Source organism: Cervus canadensis, chromosome 21 (genome assembly GCF_019320065.1).
Source record: "Cervus canadensis isolate Bull #8, Minnesota chromosome 21, ASM1932006v1, whole genome shotgun sequence".
NCBI classification, from domain to species: domain Eukaryota; kingdom Metazoa; phylum Chordata; class Mammalia; order Artiodactyla; family Cervidae; genus Cervus; species Cervus canadensis.
The window spans coordinates 19,175,975-19,196,035 of NC_057406.1; the positions used below are offsets into that span (position 1 = coordinate 19,175,975).

The 20,061-nt window shown below is 39.5% G+C and overlaps 1 protein-coding gene across 5 annotated transcripts in view; it reads right to left on the reverse strand.

Annotated features, from left to right (window-relative positions):
* Positions 1–4,343: 4,343 nt before the first annotated feature.
* The window catches only part of LOC122423220 (C-type lectin domain family 2 member D11-like), a 28,982-nt gene continuing 13,264 nt past the window's right edge, over positions 4,344–20,061 (reverse strand). For 4 of the 5 annotated variants that reach the window (XM_043439988.1, XM_043439986.1, XM_043439989.1 and 1 more), the window contains 4 exons: positions 11,727–11,855; positions 8,989–9,164; positions 8,292–8,398; positions 4,344–6,817 (listed from right to left, as the gene is read on the reverse strand). In XM_043439988.1, the coding sequence (XP_043295923.1) occupies positions 6,697–6,817; positions 8,292–8,398; positions 8,989–9,164; positions 11,727–11,855 (533 nt within the window). In that variant the 3' untranslated portion in view covers positions 4,344–6,696. Of the gene's footprint in view, positions 6,818–8,291; positions 8,399–8,988; positions 9,165–11,726; positions 11,856–11,954; positions 12,768–20,061 lie in introns of those variants that run through there. The other variant, XM_043439984.1, reaches the window with a different exon arrangement.

A 20,061-nucleotide genomic window follows, 5' to 3' on the forward strand; every position in this document is an offset into this window, starting at 1 on the left:
AGTGTAGTTGTGGAGGCGTTTGATGAGCTCCTATAAATTAATGTTCCCTGAAGTCAGGAGTTCTCTGGTGTTCTTAGGATTTGGACGTAAGCCTCCTGCCTCTGGTTTTCAGTCTTATTCTCACAGTAGCCTCAAGACTTCTCCATCTATACAGCACTGATGATAAAACATCTAGGTTAATGATGAAAAGTTTCTCCACAGTGAGGGACACCCAGAGAGGTACACAGAGTTACACGGAGAAGAGAAGAGAGAGGAGGGAGATAGAGGTGACCAGGAGGAGAAGGGGGAACCAAAGGGGGAGAGAGCAAGCTAGCCAGTAATCACTTCCCTATGTGCTCTCCACAGTCTGGATCTCTCAGAGATGTTCACAGAGTTACACAGAGAAAAGAAGAGGGAGGAAGGAGACAAAGGTGGCCAGGAGGATTAAAGGAGGACTCAAAAGGAGACAGACAGATCCAGCCAGTTATCAGTTCCCTAAATATTCTCCACAGCCCAGAACACACAAAGGGATTCACAGAGTTGGGTAGAGAAAAGAAGGGGGAGGGAGGAAATAGAGGCGACCTGGTGGAGAAAAGGGGGAGTTAAAAGGGGGAGAGGGCAATCAAGCCAGTAATCTCACTCCCAGGTAAAAATGGAGACTGAAGATTGGGTTCTTAAAGGTACAAAATTGATAACAAATACCAAAAAGCAACAATTAAAAATCTAGAGTAGAGGTTAGATTCTCAAAAATACTATATTAAAAAAAACAAAACAAAATCACAAAAATTATAAAAAATATATATATATGAAGTTTGATTTAAAAATAGGGATTTCTTTGCAAGGTAATAGTAGGTTATAAAAAGGGAAATTAAAGGAGTAATAGAGGACTTAAAAATTAAAAAAAAACAATTTTTTAAATTTAAAAAATGATAATAGTAAAAATATATCTAGGACATTCTCTGGAGCTGTTGCAGACAGTGTGGGGTCAGTTCAGTCTCAGATGGTTCCTTGATCTGGCTTATACTTCTCAAGATCTATAGGCCCCTTCCTATGTAGTCAGTGCTAACTACAGGGTTTTAATCTATTGCACCGGTCACTTTCAAAGCACTTCCCGCTGTTATTTTAGCTTTTCCTGTCTGCTGGTCTCTTCAGTGTCTAATTTTTGCCCTGACACAAGGGGGCCGTGGTGGTCACTTTTTTAGGCTCACTTGTTCAGTCGTGCTGTGGGGAGGGAGGAGCACTGCAAACAAATGTCACTGGTGCGTGTGGGGAGTGCTCACAGTGTCTCGGCCACACTGGGTTAGCCCCCCACTCATAGCGTGTGTGCTTTCCCAGTCTACACTTCTCAGGCTCTAGGTTGCTCTGCTGGGAACTGTCTGAGGTGGGCCCTGGGTTGCATGCCTTTCCCAGGTCTAAGCCGCTCAGGTTCAGGTTCTCGGGTACTCCACAAAGGCGCAGACTTCGGGCTGCGTTTTGTGCCCTTCCCAGGTCAGAGCAGCTCAGGTGACCAGGTGCTTGGCAAGCGCAGTCGCCCCGAGTTGGAAGCTGCGTCTTATCACCTCCCCTGTCCCGACTGCTCCGTTTTCTGGGTGTACTACGGGCGCGCCTTCTCAGGTGTGCCGTGTGACTCTTCTGGGGAGCTGATCTCTGGCTGTGACCCTCCCGGCAGATGCCGACTGTCCAGAATCCCAAGAAGTCTTGGTTAGCAAGGAAGCCTGCTTGCAGTTTGGAAGAGGATGCCTCTCCGGAGCCGCAATTGGCCCCTTCCGGCTCTGGTTGCCCTCACCTGCCAGTCTCCGGTTGGGGATGGGCTGGTCCACAGCCGGTTAGCTCTGCTCAGTCCTTTGTTCTGTGAGTGAGCCTGGCAATGTCTTAGGTTAGGGCTTTTTGCGGGATAGCTATCCCACAGTCTGGGTTGCTATTTCAAGTTAGTTCCCTCAGATTGCCCTCGGGGCATTCAGGCCCAGTCCTTACCCTAAGCAATACAGCCTATGCCTCCCTGTCCAGCCTCCGCTTGCTAGTGGCAGATGTGAGCGTCTGGGCTGCTTCTCTGCTGGGAGTTGCCATTAGACACGTAATCTGTGGGTTTTAATTATTTATTTATTTATTTATTTTTCCTCCCAGTTATGTTGCCCTCTGAGATTCCAAGACTTGCCACAGACCCGCTGGTGAGAGTGTTTCCTGATGTTTGGAAACTTCTCTCTTTTTTAAGACTCCCTTTTAAGACGGAGATCCGTCCCTACCTCTTTTTTCTCTTTTTGTCTTTTACATTTTGTCCTACCTCTTTTCAAAGACAGTGGGCTGCCTTTCTGGGTGCATGATGTCTTCTGCCAGCATTCAGAAGTTGTTTTGTGGAATTTTCTCAGTGTTCAAATGTTATTTTGATGAATTTGTTGGGGAGAAAGTGGTCTCCCCATCCTATTCCTCTGCCATCTTAGGACCGCCTCTGTTTTCCTCTATGTCTTTGCATTGATCCCTGAGGAAGGCTTTCTTATCTCTCCTTGCTATTCTTTGGAACCCTGCATTCAAATGGGTATATCTTTCCTTTTATCCTTTGCTTTTCACTTCTCTTCTTTTCACAGCTATTTGTAAGGCCTCCTCAGACAGCCATTTTGCTTTTTGGCATTCCTTTTTCTTGGGGATTGTCTTGATCCCTGTCTCCTGTACAATGTCATGAACATTCATCCATAGTTCATCAGGCACTCTGTCAAATCTAGTCCCTTAAATCTATTTGTTACTTCCACTGTATAATTGTAAGGTATCTGATTTAGGTCATACCTGAATGGTCTAATGGTTTTCCCCACTTTCTTCAATTAAAGTCTAACTTTGGCAATAAGGAATTCATCTTGAAAGCAGGACTCCATCTTGGGCCTGACTGTGGACTTTGAGCTATATGCCCAGTATCTATGGAAATGACATATTAATGGAAAACCAGAGCCCCTGGATGAAGGAGTCTCAGGACTTGTACCTAGACTCTCCGTTGCCTAAAAGAATATGCTAATTATATATTTAACAGAAGAAAGTCGTAAATCCATTATGCTTATCAAGGTATGACCACATGACTATTGATAAATGTCCACTGTTTAACTATCTAGGCTATGACACATGAATCAAGGTTTAACTTTGATTGTACCTCTCTTTTACCTTGTCCAGACTAGTTTCAAGGAATTTGGGGAGGTGGGTTTGAGCACGTACACTTAGGGTATAAAAGGTTTTCATAAAAACTAGTTGGGGTTCTTGGCTAAGAGGAAACTCTGCCTTGGGTCCACCGTTGTATATAAACTGCACTCCACTATCTGCATTGTAGGACTTCCTTGGTGGCTCAGACGGTAAAGCGTGTTGCTTACAATGCGGGAGACCTGGGTTCGATCCCTGGGTTGGGAAGATACTCTGGAGAAGGAAGTGGCAACCCACTCCAGTACTCTTGCCTGGAAAATCCCATGGATGGAGGAGCCTGGTAGGCTACAGTCCATGGGGTCACAGAGTCGGACACGACTGAGCGACTTCACTTTTACTACTTCTGAGTGCGTTTGTTTCCCGGAACGCATGGCTACAACAAATACTATGGAGAGAAAGTAGTCTTTTCAACAAATGATACTTGAACAGTTAAACACACACACACACATATACACAAATTAGATGCTAATCTAACACCCATTACAAAAAAATAACAAAATGTTATTGCCTCTATTTTTACTTTCATTTCCATAGAGCTATGATGGAAAGAAAACTATGTATTAAATATTTATGGAGTCAAATAGAGTAACAAGAGACTTTCATCTGTTACCTCATTTGAATCTTTAAACTAGCCAGTGAAACTGGTGATCTATTTCTTTTTCATGTGAAGTACCTCTGCTTTGAGGTAATTTATAAAGGTCACATTGAGAGGGTAACAAGCAGGAAGGCCAGGGGTCTCCAAAGAGAGGAAATAGGCTGTAAGTGTCAGACATTTTTTCTCTCTCTCTAAAGAGGCAGGAAGAAACAAACAAGTGTTAGATTTCTTCCCCTTCTCTGTATCAATTTAAAAGGAGGTTTCTCTTAAAATCTCTTAAAAAGATGCCATGATGACACCTGGCTCCACCTGAATTTAACTTTTCTCAAACTTTGAGCTAACCAATGCATTGTTCTTATGGAAATGTTTGTCTTCAGCTATGTTAATGTACTATGTATTTACCCTAGACTCTGTCTTCAAGTGGGTTCTGCCTAAGACTCAGAACCAACTTGACAAACCAGTATGTTTTACTCATATGCTGTTCTCCTAATTTATGTTAATGAAGCTAGCTTGTAAAAGAATACTAAGTCAGTTAGGGTCACAGTTTGACTCAAACATCATTTGTAAGTTAATCACACCAAGTTTACCAATATAAATTTTACTGATTGCTTTATTTTACTTTCCAGATTTCTGTGAAAATTTATCTTTCTTTATCACAAAATTAGCAGAAACCAGGCAAACAGGGCAACACCTCAAAGTGAGGAAGACATTATATATTCACAGGGATGTTTAGAACATTCTGTACTTGAGACGCTGTACTAGTCTCTGAGGACACGGAAGTGAACTAGACATAATTCATTCATCTTACAAAACCTGAGGTAAAAGGGACTCTAAGACAAAAAGCATCAAATACATAATTTAAAGTATATAAAAGTATATATATTATATATAATATAAATATATAATATATATAAATAGATACAAAACTAAATATCTTCAAAATTAAATTAAATTACAAGGAGAAATTGATGGCAAACATACGATATCGCTTATACATGGCATCTAAAAAACTTATCTACAAAACTGAAATAGAGTCATAGATGTAGAAATCAAACTTAGAGTTACCAGGTGGTAAAGGGGTGTAAAGGGGTGTGGAGGGATAAATTGGAAGACTGAGACTGACAGACACACAGCACTCTCTGTAAAATAGATAATTGGTCAGGAATAATGCATTGCCCAGGGAAACTCTATACTGCATCAATTCCTGTAGGGAAAGAATCTAAAAAAGCGTGGATACATGTACATGTCCAGCGGATTCACCCTGCTGCACTCCTGAAATTAACACAATGTTTATTGGAATATGGTGGTAGATCAAAATCAAAAACAAAAAAAGAAGAAACTGGGAAGCACACCACTGAGATGGGAGAAATGGAAGCCCTGGGTTGGCCAAGAATGTCATTTGGATTTTCTATTCTGTAAGATCTTATTCACTGGACAACCCAATACATAAAGACAGAAGATGCATTATAAATTGCTACTTAGTCCATTTCTGGACTCATTAGTACAGTGCTGCTCATACTGTAAATATCTAAAACATTCTGTTTCTAAACCTCAACCATACATAAACATTTGTGAGACTGAGTATCACACGGGTAATGAGAGGAGGCAATTCACTATTTTTGATTTAAATGGGGTGAGAGCAGGATTTTTAAAATCCAATAGTGTAAAAAACAGATTGGTATTTGTTTACAGATATAATATTTACTTAGCACACTGTAATAATGGGGAATACATGTAAATCCATGGCTGATTCATGTCAATGTATGACAAAAACCACTAGAATATTGTAAAGTAATTAGCCTCCAACTAACAAAAATTAACGGAAAAAAAAAGAAAAAAATAAATAAAACAGAAACACTGAGAATTAAAGCATAAAAGGCACGTTTACAGTATTTCTAATGCCTTAAAATATGGAGTCTGAAATAAAGATTAGTCTTCGTAACTTTTGAAATTTTTTGGCTGCCCCAGATCTTAGTTGCAGCATGTGGGATCTTTGATATTCATTTCAGCTTGTAAAATCTAGTTTGTTTGCTTGCTTCTCCCCACCCCTGCCCCATTTTATGATTTCTTTCGTTTCCTACTTATTGTGGTAAATGGATAATTTATTATTATTATTATTGGACTTCCACCATGGAAGTGCCTTGTCTTAGTAGCATTAAAATTTTCTCTATATATATGTTTTCTTAATTTACTTAATTAATTATTAAGTTTTGGCTGCACTGGACCATGACTGCAGTGTGTGGATTTCTCATTGCGGTGATATCTCCTGCAGTGAGCACAGGTTCTAGGCGTGGGGCTTCAGTAGCTGTAGCTCTCGGGCTCATAGTTGTGGCTCGTGGGCTCTAGAGAGCGGGCTCAGTAGTAGTGGCACAGGAGCCTCGCTGCTGTGTGGGGTACAGAATCTTCCTGGACCAGAGCTGGAACCTGTGTCTGCTGTATTGGCAGGCAGATTGTTATCCACTGTGCCACCAGGAAAGTCCAAAAAAAGTGACCATGTACATTTGGAACAGACACTCAGGGAATTTTGAATGTGTTAACCAATTGTAACATTTCTCATTGGTTATTAAAATAATTGTGCATGGTTTTAGCTATCATAGTCATTATTGTGGTCCCATGTGTGCAAATAAAATGCTGTTTGTATGGAAAAAAGGGAATTCTTTCATATTTATGGGTTCAAGACATAAATATCAACTCATATTATTTAACACCTACTTAATTTAGAATCTCTTCCAAATTTCTATCTCATGCAAGTATAGCTTGCTTCTGTGGGGTTAACAAACACTATCAATAAATATTCCTGATATTTTTGGCAGAGCAAGCAATAGGGCAACTGTTTATAATGTATATATAAACATTTATAAAAAAATTTTATGAAACATTTATAAAACAATTTTTAATGCATCTCTTAGGGATGGTGTGTGATCCCTAAAAAGGACTTGAAGAATTTAAGGACATGGAGATGTTATTTGTTTGCTGCAAATCCATTTTCTTTCTGTATAACTTCTGGCACTGCTAACTCCAAGGTCATTCAGGTAGCCACGTTCCCCATCTCCTGTCATGCCAAACCTAAAACCAAACACGAAAATATTAAAAAAGCATAGCCTGGACATCTCCATTCATTCCTCCTCTATAATCTTCAGTACCCCCGACTCCAGGTATTTTTAATGTGGACAAGAGAAAAATGAAAATCTGTTGTTCATAAGGCTTCTGAGTAAATATAGATGATTTCTGTATTCAGTTGCTTTTATATTCTCAAAGTCCCTGCTGGAATATTGGAAGATTATCATCATCCATCCCAAATTCAGTTATGTTGTTGACTAGGTATTTAACTAGGGCTCACTGTTGCAGCCAAGTGAACTGCTGCCATGGGTGGTGATAAAAGAAATGGTCACATATTGAAATATTGGTAAGTCATTCTGGTTATACATGACTTAACTTGAATTTTATGGTATAAAATAGTCTGTTTGTGTCATATTAAACATCCACTGTACATCTACTTTAATTATTAAACAAAAGGGCACACTGACCAGAAGTAAAGAATTTCCAAATTAAAAAGAAAATTTAAATGTCCCTCTTCTTGAGATACCAACGCTGGTCCTCCTTCGATGGTAAGATTCCCTTCCCAGGTGAAAATGCCGTGTCGACCCACTGTGTACTTGCTGGTCTATTCTTTTTTTTTTTTAAGCGAAACCTTGAAGGAATGTAACCCTGACTTGTTTAATGTTTTCAATTCTGACAAGACATAAGACAAGGCCAGAAACCCTGTTTCTCTGAAGCAGTTTCTCAGAGTCAATTTGGGAAGTGGGCTTCTGGGCTAGTTCTCAACTTAGCTCAGACAAAACTCTTTTCTATTCTTATTTTTTATCTTTTACTGATTATTTTAATTAGCTTTCAGGGAACATGATTTTCAGTGTTCTTCTGACCTGGTTCATACATGGGTGAAAATAAACATATGTGCTTACTAGCAAATTCTTAAACAGGCTTAGCTTTGATTGAGGGAAGTGATTGCCCCTTATATTCTCTAGGCTCCAAAGTAATGGTTACATTTAAAACATTCCCACTGAAGTGTTCACAACCCAAGATGTGTTACTAAGTTCCTTCCAGGGATAAATTATCACAGGAGGGATGCCCCCTGGTTCTCTGATGATCTTCCTTTTAGGAATGAATAGAGCAGCTGGCAGAGTGAACTGAGGGTCTGTGGATACTAATTCTTCAGTGGCTTTCCAAGACTGTAGGATCCCAGAGTACCTCAGCTGTTCTCTCTACATTCTAAATACGGATTTCAGCACAGTTTAAGTCAGTGGGTGAAAGCGGAAGAACTATGTCCAATGTCGTCATCATGCTAAGGATTTCAACTAAAAACATGATATGTAAAGTTTTCCCAAAGGCACAGATAGTAAACAGAAGAGCATACAAAGGATTTCTATTTTATACCTCACAGTACAGCAAACTTTCCATGATATTAAATTTACATTGCCATAAATACATCTCTCACCCATAACCACATATAAATAGAACAAAAGGCACTCTAGAAACTTACGACATATTATATGTAGAGTTGTCTGTCCACTTCCAAGCATGATGTGATGATTCTCTGCTAAGGCCAATCCAATGGTCAAAAGGGTCTTTGTATCTTTTGAGAAAGTTCTATTATAAAACACAGAAAGCAAAAACACATGTCTCCTTCATTTTACCCTTGAGTCCTCTTCCCCCCAGCCTTCTCTCCTTGGATGACAGCTGGTAAGACTGAGAAGCTTAGACACTGAAGGGAGAAGACTAGTCCCTAGTTCTCAGCTTAAGTCACTCAAGTGTCTCTGATCCTAAATTACATTAAAGTGATCACACATCCCAATTTGACTGGGAAAGTCCCAGGTTCTGCCTGTGGTGCCAACATAATACTGTCACTTCCTGCATAATATTGTCACTTTCACTCCCCAAAATGTCCCACTTTGGGTGATAAATTGCATGATTACCAGACTTCTTTTTACAATGGGAACAATATATCTAATTTGAAGGTTAACCATGAGGATTACATGAGAGAATGTGTCTAAATTGTCTCACAGGGTTCCAGGTAGAGAACATACCCAGGAAATATCAGGCACTAACATGCACTCCAAGCCCCCAAGCCTGCCTGGAATGGGATTCTTCCTCTTTTTTCAGCTGTCACCCTGTGCAGCCTACATCCTTATCAGGGGCTAAGTATTCAACAAAGAACATGATCCAAAAATATTTCTTACCAGCTCCTCCTCGGTTTCAAACTGAGCAAGAACAGCTTCACGTGAAGTACAAAATGTCTGACTGAATGTCCAATTCTTCGAGTCTTCAGAAAAATAAAAACACTTACGCCCAAATCCAATCCATTCTTTTGGGCAGGGGACATACAGAACGTGTGAGTCTGGCTTTCTGCTCCTCACTAAAAGTTGAACAGACATAGTAAAGCATAACAAATAAATTTTCTCATCCCTTTTATCTATTTTCCACTTACCATCCTGAGGTCTGTCTTTTTTAACATATGTATGTATTAATATATACATATATACATGTGTGTGCATGTATATGTAGGTACAGTATAACTAAATTCCAAAATGAGGGGTTTGAAGAAAAGCATGCCAAAGAACAACTAGACTCTTGTACTTCTATGGCCTTGGCTAACAGCATTTTGCTTTTCTCAAAACCTGAACAGGGGCTACTTTCTATAGGTAGAGAGATTATTAGAAATGTCTTCCAAGTCCAAACTCATCTGTTTTTCCCAAAGAATAGTTTTTCTTTATATGTATGTTGGCACCATTCATTACATATAGATTTGTGGAACCAGCTCTCTGCTGCTCACTAAAAGTTGGACAGACACAGTGAACATAATAAATAAATTTTCTTATGCCTTTTACCTATTATTCCACTCACCATCCTGAGGTTGGTCTTTTCTTTTCTTTTTTTTTAAATTATGTATGTATATACATATACACACACAGGTATTCATATATGTAAGTACAGCAAGACTAAATTCCAAAATGAAGAGTTTGAAGAAAAACATGGCCAAATATAAACTAGACTCTTGTACTTTATGGCTCTGCAAATAGCATTTTGTTTTTCTTAAAAGCTCTACAGGACCTACTTTCCACAGGCAGACAGATTGTCAGAAATGTCTTCCATGCGCAATACATTTGTTTATCAGAATGCAGTTTTATTTTATATGTATTTTGGCACCATTCGGTACATAATTTCATATTATTTTGCTTCCAGAGTCACATTCTCAGGTGCTTGTCTATGTACTAAACACTCTCTATGGATGCCACCCAACTCTGGGTTATATGCAGAATTGCTGAGCTGTAATGCACTTCCAACTGATATTTCTAATGCCTCTTGAAATGCTACCAGCTTTAACCACTTATAAAACACCAACTGCTACTCACTGTGTGGAAATGTGATTGTATTTTACTGCTTTCCGAAACGGCAGACTTTTCCAAGCTCTATTTTCTCTTTCTGGTTTCTTGGAGAATGCAATATTGAGATCTGTGGTCACTTGCAGAGTGCAAGCTAGTGGTAGTTGATTTTCCTAAATGATTTTATTAGCTTGAGAGTTTGTCTTGGAAAGAATGTTCTGTGAAAACTAATATATGAATATATATATATATATATATATATATATTTTATATGGTGACTTTTTACCTCTGAGGTCAGTCTTGAAGTACATATTGTATTTGATTGTTGCCTCCCAGAGTCATCACTAACAGTCTTATCTCAGGCACAAAAGCCATCAATCCACTGATCTTCGAGCAGAGAATCTGTGCATCTCACTTCCCAGGGGTCCATGGACACTAATGGTTTTAAGGAAATCAATTTCTGTAGCATTTAATTTCTGTAGTATTCTTTCCTAGCATCATACAGATTTCCCTTTCCCCACATCTTCCTTAATATCAGTCCTTCTTACTCCTGACATAAGTAAGGCAAACTCCTTACCTTTCCTAGATTTTACTATGATACATCTCTTAGGGGTATAAAACCCTCCAGTAGACAAAACATGGCATAGTTCAACTATTGATTTTAGTACCAAAAATACAATGTAGTATTTCCAGTGTTTCTGGAAATGCTATTTTATATGTATTTCTGTTAAATATGTATAAAAATATTTGGGCCCTTGTGAGATGCTCTGAAACCAACCAGCAAGATATCAGAGTATAGGCTGTGGGAAGAATACATGCTTTTGCTTCCTAACCTCACTTTTTCCTCCCTTATCTAATATGACAGGAAATACTGTTGGTTCAACTTTCAAGATAGATTCTGACACCAGGTCCCACCTCCACTGTTACCCCCAGGGCCAAGCTATGGTCCGCTCTGGTGTGGATTTCTATAAGTTTACCCTAGTAGATGTTCCCAAAGTGTAACTTTTCTTCCAACAGTCTGTTCTCGATATAACAGTCACAATGGTTTTATTCTACAATGAAATTCAGATCATGGCATTCCTCTCCTACAATTTCCCTCTTCCTGATACCCCCCACTGCACTCAGATTAAAAGCCAAAGTCCTTACCTGACTCACTAGGCTGTGACCTCCCTGACCCCTAGCCCATTACTCTTCCTCATTCTCACTTTGCTTCAACTGTAGAAGCCTCGGTGCTGTTCACCAAATCTGCCAGGAGATTTCTCCTTTCATTCTACTTGTTCCTGCCATCTGGAATGCGTTCCCCACATGCCCAGCGGCTCCTTCATCTCCTTCAAGTTTGCTGAAAATCATCTTCTCAAGGAGGCTTTCCCTGGACACTTATATTCATCTCAATCTGTTACTCTATATTATAATATCTGCATCTTCCTGCTATTAATAGAATAGGAGTTCCCTGGGACACGGAATTTTTTGTGTTTTGTTCACTGATATACCTCAAGCATTTCACACACCCTGGCACATAATGGAGCTCAATAAATATTTATTTACAATGTGAATGTGCAAAGAGCATGGTATGGCTTGGAGAACAGGTAACTCACCTGCCACAGAAGTGAAAAGTAACACCACATTTAGAGCTATAAGCACAAAGATAATCACGATGCAGCAGTAAAGCTTGGCAGGTGTAACAGGAGATACAATTGCTAGGCATTTCTTTTGGAAATCTTTACCTGTAAATGGAAATGTCATAATCTCAATCTCATGGAAGCATTAGAAAGAAAAACTTAAATGTATCACAGAATCCACATGTAAAATCAGCTGTACCTCACCTCCCCTATTGCCAAAATCCCTCACAAAAGGTCCACATCCAGGAGAGATGGCCACGGCTGAAAAGCAACCCAGAGATAAGAGAAACAGTATTTTTCCCCTGGAGAGTCTTCCAGTTATTGTAAGAAGAGCTAATAAGAGAGTAAGAAACAGACAGACTAGAAACCAGAATGAAAACAAAACATACACACAATCCAAATTTACCTCCATAAATAACAAATTTGGTTAGAAGTTCTAAGAGGCGCATTAGAGAACTAATCAATATAATTCATCATATTAACAGAAGAAGAGAAGAGAAAGGATATGACCATCGATACAGACATAAAAGGAGAAGGAAATGGCAATCCACTCCAGTATTCTTGCCTAGAGAATCCCGTGGACAGAGGAGGATGGTGGGCTGCTGTCCATAGGGTCGCCCAGAGTTGGACATGACTGAAGTGATTTAGCATGCATGCATAGACATAAAATGTGGGGAAATGTAAGAGTCATCCAAAACAACAAAGCCCAACATATTATGAATTGAACTTTCACTTTTCATAGAAATAGCACAGCTAAAATGATACTTAATGGTGAAAAAGTGAATGCCTTCCTCTAAAGGTCAGGAACAAGGCAAGGATGTCTGTTCTCACCAATCCAATTGAACATTTTACTAGAGGTTTGACTATCAGTGCCAAACATGCAAGAAAAATAAAAGACATATAGAGATTAGAAAGAAGTTAAAGTGTTTCTAGATGTGGTATCCATTCACCTCCCAGTAGAAATATTAATTTGAAAATTATCTGCACGTGAATATACCTTCCCCAGAGCCAAGGATTCCAGGCACACCCACCCCTGCCTCACCCCAGCTCCTTGCACTGCAGCAATCCCAGCAGACAATGCAGCCTCAGACAGCATCCAGCCTGGGCTTCCTGTGGGCTCCTAGGAGCCAGGCTCCTGTCTCCCCGCTGCACCTGCCAATTCCAGCAGCTCCAGGTGGGGCTCCTGTGTCCCCTGGCTCCTGGTGAACTCCTGGGGACAAGGCCCCCCAAACCCTGCCCTCAGGACTCAGCAGTCCAGCACAGACAGAGACCCTCTCCCTGTGGGAAAGGAGAGTAAAGCAGCGTTTGACTTCACTACAGATTCCAGGTCTACCTGCTCTAGCCTCACATCAGTCTGACTCCTGCAGCCCTGGGTGACAGCCTGCAGACTCACTAACTGAGGCCCCCCTCTCCCCAGTGCCTGCCAGCTCCAGGGAGCCAAGTGATTCCTGTGACATTAGGCTCCTGGAAGGCTCCTGGTAACCCAGGCCACCTTTCACCCTAGGGACTGTGGACTCGCATGCCCATAGGCAGCTCCTATCACTCCTGCTGGCTCCCATGAATCAAGAAACCAACACAACCAGTTGTTGTTGTTTAGCTTCTAAACCTTGTCTGACTGTTTTGTGACTCCATGGACCGTAACCTGCCAGGCTTTTCTGTCTATAGGAGTTGGCTCCTATGTCCATGGGATTTCCCAAACAAGAATTCTGGAATGGTTTTTCATTTCCTTCTCCAGGGGATCTTCCCAACCCAGGGATCAAACCTACATGTTCTGCTTGGCAGGGGGATTCTTTATACCCCTGAGCCACCTGGAAAGCTCCAACCAGTCACTAGGGACAAAAATACAGTGAGCTGCCACAAGATGTGTATCAGAGTGGCAAATAAAACAACAAATCTAAATAATGGTGAAGAAATGATACAAATGGAATTCTCATAAACTATTGAAAATGCAACAGTACAGCCACTTTGGAAAACAGCTTGGCAGTGAGGTGAGGCAAACATAACCTCACCATATGCCCTAGCAATGCCATCTCTGGGTATCCATGCAAGAGGAATGGAAATTTCCATTTACACACAAACCTATACATGAAAATTTATAATAACTTTAAGTATTGTCACCAAAACCTGGCAACAATTCAAATATCCTTCAGCTGGGAAAAAAGGTAAATAAAGACCTCTTTGTACTAAAAAAAAAAAAAAGAAAAACTTAACCCCATGCTCACAATTGATAATTTATTTTTTTGCTTTGGCTCTGTCAATTTTACTGAGACTTTCTCCTCCCCAAAGACCAACAGAACTCTGGATTGCCTGAAAATGTAAAAAGGCACTAAAGAAAAGAGTGAGATGCTTCCCAACTCATATGTGATCATGACCTCATGTCGCCAGAAAACAATTGAGAAGTGTGACTTTGGAAATGCCACCTGCTCTTCCACCTCGCTCTCCCTTCCCCACGAAGTGTTTTGTTCCCCTTCTTTCCTTACTTAAAAATGAGAATGTTTTTCAGAGGGTGTTCCTTATTGTGAAAGTCCTTGTGAATAATGTCTCTCCTTATTAAGTCTACATTATTGATATACAGTACAATATACATGAATTTCAAATGCAAATAAGCTGGTGAAAAATGCCTGACTTTGTAGGCATTCTTCAAAAGCAAGAGCATCAAAAAAGAAAACAAATCATTGGTTGCCAAATGATGAGGAGAGAGAAAAGAAATATTTACAGAGAGCATGTGTGTATGTTGGGGTGTACCCTCATTGTGTTGTGGCCACATGATTATATGTATGTGTCAAAACTCATAGAAATGTACACCAAAAGGTGAATTTTCCTGAATGTCAATTATACTTTTAGAAAGTTCCTGCTAACTTTCTTTTAACTGGTACATTTCACTCATTGCACATAAATCTTCCAGAATGTTCAGGAGTCTCAGTTTAAATGTGAGGCCGGGGGAAAAAATATAGGATTGACTTCTTTAAATGCTATACAATGGCATTTGGATTTTGGCTCCATATAAAATTTTCCATCTTCATTCTTTCTGGTTCTCATTAAAGCAAAATTGTCTTAGAAATTCCGTATGTTATAACTTCTGAGAAATGGAAGATTTCCTGCCATAACAGTAAGCAAAGGATGCCACAGTAATCAGCAATCGCAGCCATCACAGAATGGTGAGCTGCTGAGCCCTGAGGGAACTCAGGAAGGGGAGAACTCCCTCCTTCTAGTAGCCCTCAGACTGCAGCCACTCCCTAAGCTGAGCCCAGAAGGAACTCAGGATAGGAAAACACGGGATACTGGCCCCAGATAGTTGAGGTGCATATCAAAGAAATGATTTCAGTGAAACCAGACTCTTGCATCTTCCCATACATAGAAAAGTGCTAAATTCCTTAACCTGTGATATCTGGTTTTCTTTAATTTACCAAAAAAAAAAAAAAATCTTTTGATATTCAAAGGCTACATGCTGTTTGTTGCAAAGTTTTTATACCACCTGGCTCCCCCTTGCCTCCTTGGAGCAGTTCTCTTGGGGTTATTTGAGATTCTCTCTTCCTGGCTTAAGTTCTAAAAGTTCCCACTGAATAAAACATAACTCTTGTAACCACGGTTAATTTTGACGCCATACAGGATCTGTTTCTGTGACTTTAACTCTCCTTTCACTGCTTTTGTTATTACAGGCATACATAATGGCCTGCCTCAGGGAGCCCTGCCTGCCTGCCTCTTGGGCTAGGGTGCCTTTGTTTGGCTCACAGGGAGAGAGCCTGACTCCTCTCATCTGTGAAGGGCTATGACATTCCTGTTCTTTGTGTGGGAAATGGCACCCCTCCCCTGCTGCTTACCATCATGATTGAGAAATTCATATTTGGCGGCCAGAACTGCAGAGAGCTGTGGCATCTTTGTTTATTGATATCACAGGAAATATCTCATCACATCACCCAGTAAATGACTTAAAGAAGTGAAACTAACACATCCCTCTGCATGAGGCTTGCTATTCTAAGAGATACCGACAAATATCAATTTTTTTCTTTTTACTTTTGTTTCCTCACCTCCCCCCATCTCTGATCCATAAAATAACCTGGTATCCAGACCCTGACATGATGGTTATTTTGAGATGTTATTCAGCCATCTTCTTGGTCAGCCAGCTCTCTGAGTAAAGTCATATTCCTTGCCTCAACACTTTGTCTCTCAGATTTATTAGCCTATTGTAAGGCGTGAGTAGAGTGAACTTGGGCTCGGTAATACTCTCAACTTTTAGGTTGTGAATACTTTTTAAGTTTACACTTCCACAATTTTTTTCATTGTTAGAAGAGTAAGATGTGAATCTCCCCTTACCTCTCTCCAACAAATCTCCTATTTGCCCCTTACTTATATTCTAAAAGGGGTTTCCCTGGTAGCTCAGCTGGTAAAGAATTTGCCTGCAATGTAGGAGACCTGGGTTTGCTCCCCGGGTTGGGAAGAACCCCTGGAGGAGGTCATGGTATTCTTGCCTGGAGAATCCCAATGGACAGAGGAGCCTGTTGGGCTACAGTCCATGGGGTTGCAACCAGGCAGACATGACTGAGTGACTAAGTACAGTATTCTAAAGTCCTCCCTTTTTCTTCTTCTTTATTTCTCTATATCTTTCTCCTAACACCCTCCTTTGTTTCATGTTTCATTTCTCTTTCTTGCTTACTTACTTCTCTTTTGTTTTTTTGTATGGAAATAAAATTTGCCACCCCAAAAATGTCTCTTCAGCATGTGGATTATTTCAACCTGGAAATCAGCAAGGCAACCAAAACCCAGGAAGAATCTTTGATCTTCACCCTATCTGTCTAAAATAATTTAGATAGAGGGGCTGTTTAGAAGAGAGCTATCACCAGGAATATCTGCAAAGATTATGGGCCTGTGTGTGGTGGGAGTGACTGAGCAGGGCCTAGAGATCAGAGTCTATCGTGGCCCTAAAGATCTTTGTCTCTGCACAGCCCTGCAAACATTTATTCACCAAACTTTTGCTTTCCCATTTCCATTTCCTTCTCTCTAAAGTCCCAAACCACTACCCCCAACATCTTTTGTCTTTAGCTGAAGATGCTATTTAAGGTGAAGCTATTGGCCATTTTGGTGAGCTACTCAGTTTTCCTGGGTCTGTCTCATGTATACATATGATTCAACTTGAGATGTGGAATTTCTTGCCATATCAATAAACAAGGATGTCACAGTCATCAGCAGTTTTGACCCTCCAAATGTGAAATTCTGAGCCTTGAGTGTGCTTAGGAAGAGAATGATGCTTGGTATCTGGCAGTCATTAAGCTGCAGTCACTCCCTGCTGTAAGCACTAAAGAAAAGTGCAGGAGACCAGCCCCAGACAGCTGAGGTGCATATCAAGGGAATGATTTCCGTGAGCCCAGACTTACATCTTCCAGTACATAGAAATCACTATATTCCTTAACTTGGGATATCTGGTTTTCCTTAAATCACAATAATGTTTTGATGTTCAGATTACCTGCCCCTTGTTCCAAACTTTGACAGACATAATCTGACTCCTCCCCCCTCTCCTCAGAGCAGTTTTTATGGGGTTACATGAGACATTGTCTCCCAGCCTTGAAGCCCTAAGAATTCTCATCGAATAAAAGGTAACTATCAACATTAAGGTGCATATATTCCATCAGTCTGCAAAGTTTTGTTTGATTTTTATTTGTTATCTGTCTCATGTCAATTTAATTCTTAAACCAGAAGAGCAGAGGAAAATGTCTTCCTCCCTTATACTCTCCTGTGGTGTGTCCTCTTCCTATCTCCCTCTAAATTCATGGGGCTTTTATATTACACTCTGAACACAATAACCTTCAAATGTCTAGTTTGAAAAATGGTGTTAGAAATTATCTCACAGAAAAACAGAGAGGAGCTGATGATGGAAGCATGACATGTACTCAGGAAAGACAAAGAAGGTCTTCTCCCCCACCTACTTTTCCTTTGACTGTAGCCCAGTAAGTTCTGCAGGGCAGGAAGACACTGCCCACCCACTTGAAAGCCTCACAAGTGTTCTATTCTAATAAATCACTTCTTATCTATCACCAGGGCTTCCCTAGTGACTCAGGTGGTCAAGAATCTGCCTGCAATATGGAAGACCTGGGTTCGATCACTGGGTTGGGAATATCTCCTGGAGAAGAGATCGGCTACCTACTCCAGTATTCTGGTCTGGAGAATTCCATGGACAGAGGAGCCTGGCAGGCTACTGTCCACAGGGTCGCAAAGCGTCCGACACGACTGAGCGACTTTCACTTATTTATCACTTTGCCTCTCACTGAATTCTTTCTGGGCTCAAAGATAAAGAACTGTGGTACCGGAGCTCTTTGGAGCCCCTGTCATGACACCAAACAGTTTCACCAATAGTCCTAGTTTTTGCAGTTAACCTTTACTTTTTTGTCAATAATTATTCATGGCTTTATTAAATAAAAGTCTCTTTAGAGAACAGTAAGAAATTAATTCTCAACTAACATCAGGGGAAAGTGATAGGAGGTTACAATTTTTTTTTAATGCATTGATATTGATAATAACATTAACCAGATAGGTACTATATTTCAATAAATACTTTTAATAATCAATCACTATGTTACATTAATACTCTGATGCTCTCATTAAATCAAAACTGTTTAACTAAAATGGTTAAATTTAAAAGACGTTCATATTTTTATATCACTACTGACAATGTCTGGTAAGATATTATATAAACTACTTTGCAACGACTCTAAAAAGGATGATATAAAGCTTAGCCATTTAAGATCCACTATAATCAAAGGACCAGAGAATGAAAATTGTAGTATATTATAGTATGTAAACTATTGTAGTATATATAATCTATATAGTATACAGTACATATATATAGTACATATAGAGTATATAATATACATACTATATTATAGTACAATATAGATTTTATATATGTATAGTATATATAGTATTTTATATATATACTATACATATATAGTTTATATATATACATAAATATACACAATACTTATGCATATACACCCATACATATATGTATGCATATATACATACACCCATACATATATGTATGCATATATACATATACACATACATATATGTATGCATATATACATACATACATGTGTATATATACATGCATATATATACTATCTATATAATATATATACTATATATATATATACACTATATATATACACAATATATACTCTGTGTATTTGTATATACACAAAGAAGTATAATGTATATAAACTATTATCTATATTATAGTATATAATATAGTATATATTACAGTATATAAACTATTATAGTATATATATAAGTGTATATACTATATATATATATATATATAGTATACTTCTGTTATTATATCTCTCTCTTATTTTCATTCTCTGGTCCTTTGATCATAGTGGATCTTAAATGGCTAATGCTTTTTCCAGTAGTCATATATGGATGTGAGAGCTGGACTATAAAGAAAGCTGAGCAGAGAAGAATTGATGCTTTTGAACTGTGGTGTTGGAGAAAACTCTTCAGAGTCCCTTGGACTGCAAGGAGATCCAACCAGTCCATCCTAAAGGAGATCAGTCCTGGGTGTTCATTGGAAGGACTGATGCTGAAGCTGAAACTCCAGTACTTTGGCCACCTGATGCGAAGAGCTGACTCATTTGAAAAGACCCTGATGCTGGGAAAGATTGAGGGTAGGAGGACAAGGGGACAACAGAGGATGAGATGGCTGGGTGTCATTACCAACTCAATGGACATGAGTTTGGGTAAACTCCGGGAGTTGGTGACGGACAGGTAGGCCTGGCGAGTTGTGGTTCATGGGGTCGCAAAGAGTCAGACACGACTGAGCAACTGAACTGAACTGATATATATAAATAACACTATATATAGATACAGAAGTATACTAGACTTCGTGAGAGAGAGAAAGAGACATAAAGAGGGAAAGAGACAGAGGGAAAGACAAAGAAAATTATCTGGACACATAAATGAGCCTCAATAGATTTTAGCTGAAACACTTAATGATATCACTGAAAATCACATTTACCCTTAATTCCAAGAGGAAACTCTGCAGGGCACTTTTGAGCCCAATGGAAAGAAAACATACTTTTGTATTTACTTAAAATTAAAAAAAAAGAAATTTTGACTTTTACTCCTAATCCTCCAGAAAATGTGATACCATCATTCAAGGCCCAGGTCAAAAGTAACTTCAGAAGTAGCAGCCATCACCAACTCCCTAGGTTTCATTAAATACATTGTAGCACAGATCACATCAAATGATAGTAAATTCATTTGTCTGTCCCTGAGACAATGAAGTCCTGAAAGCAGGGTTTAAATACAATCTGTA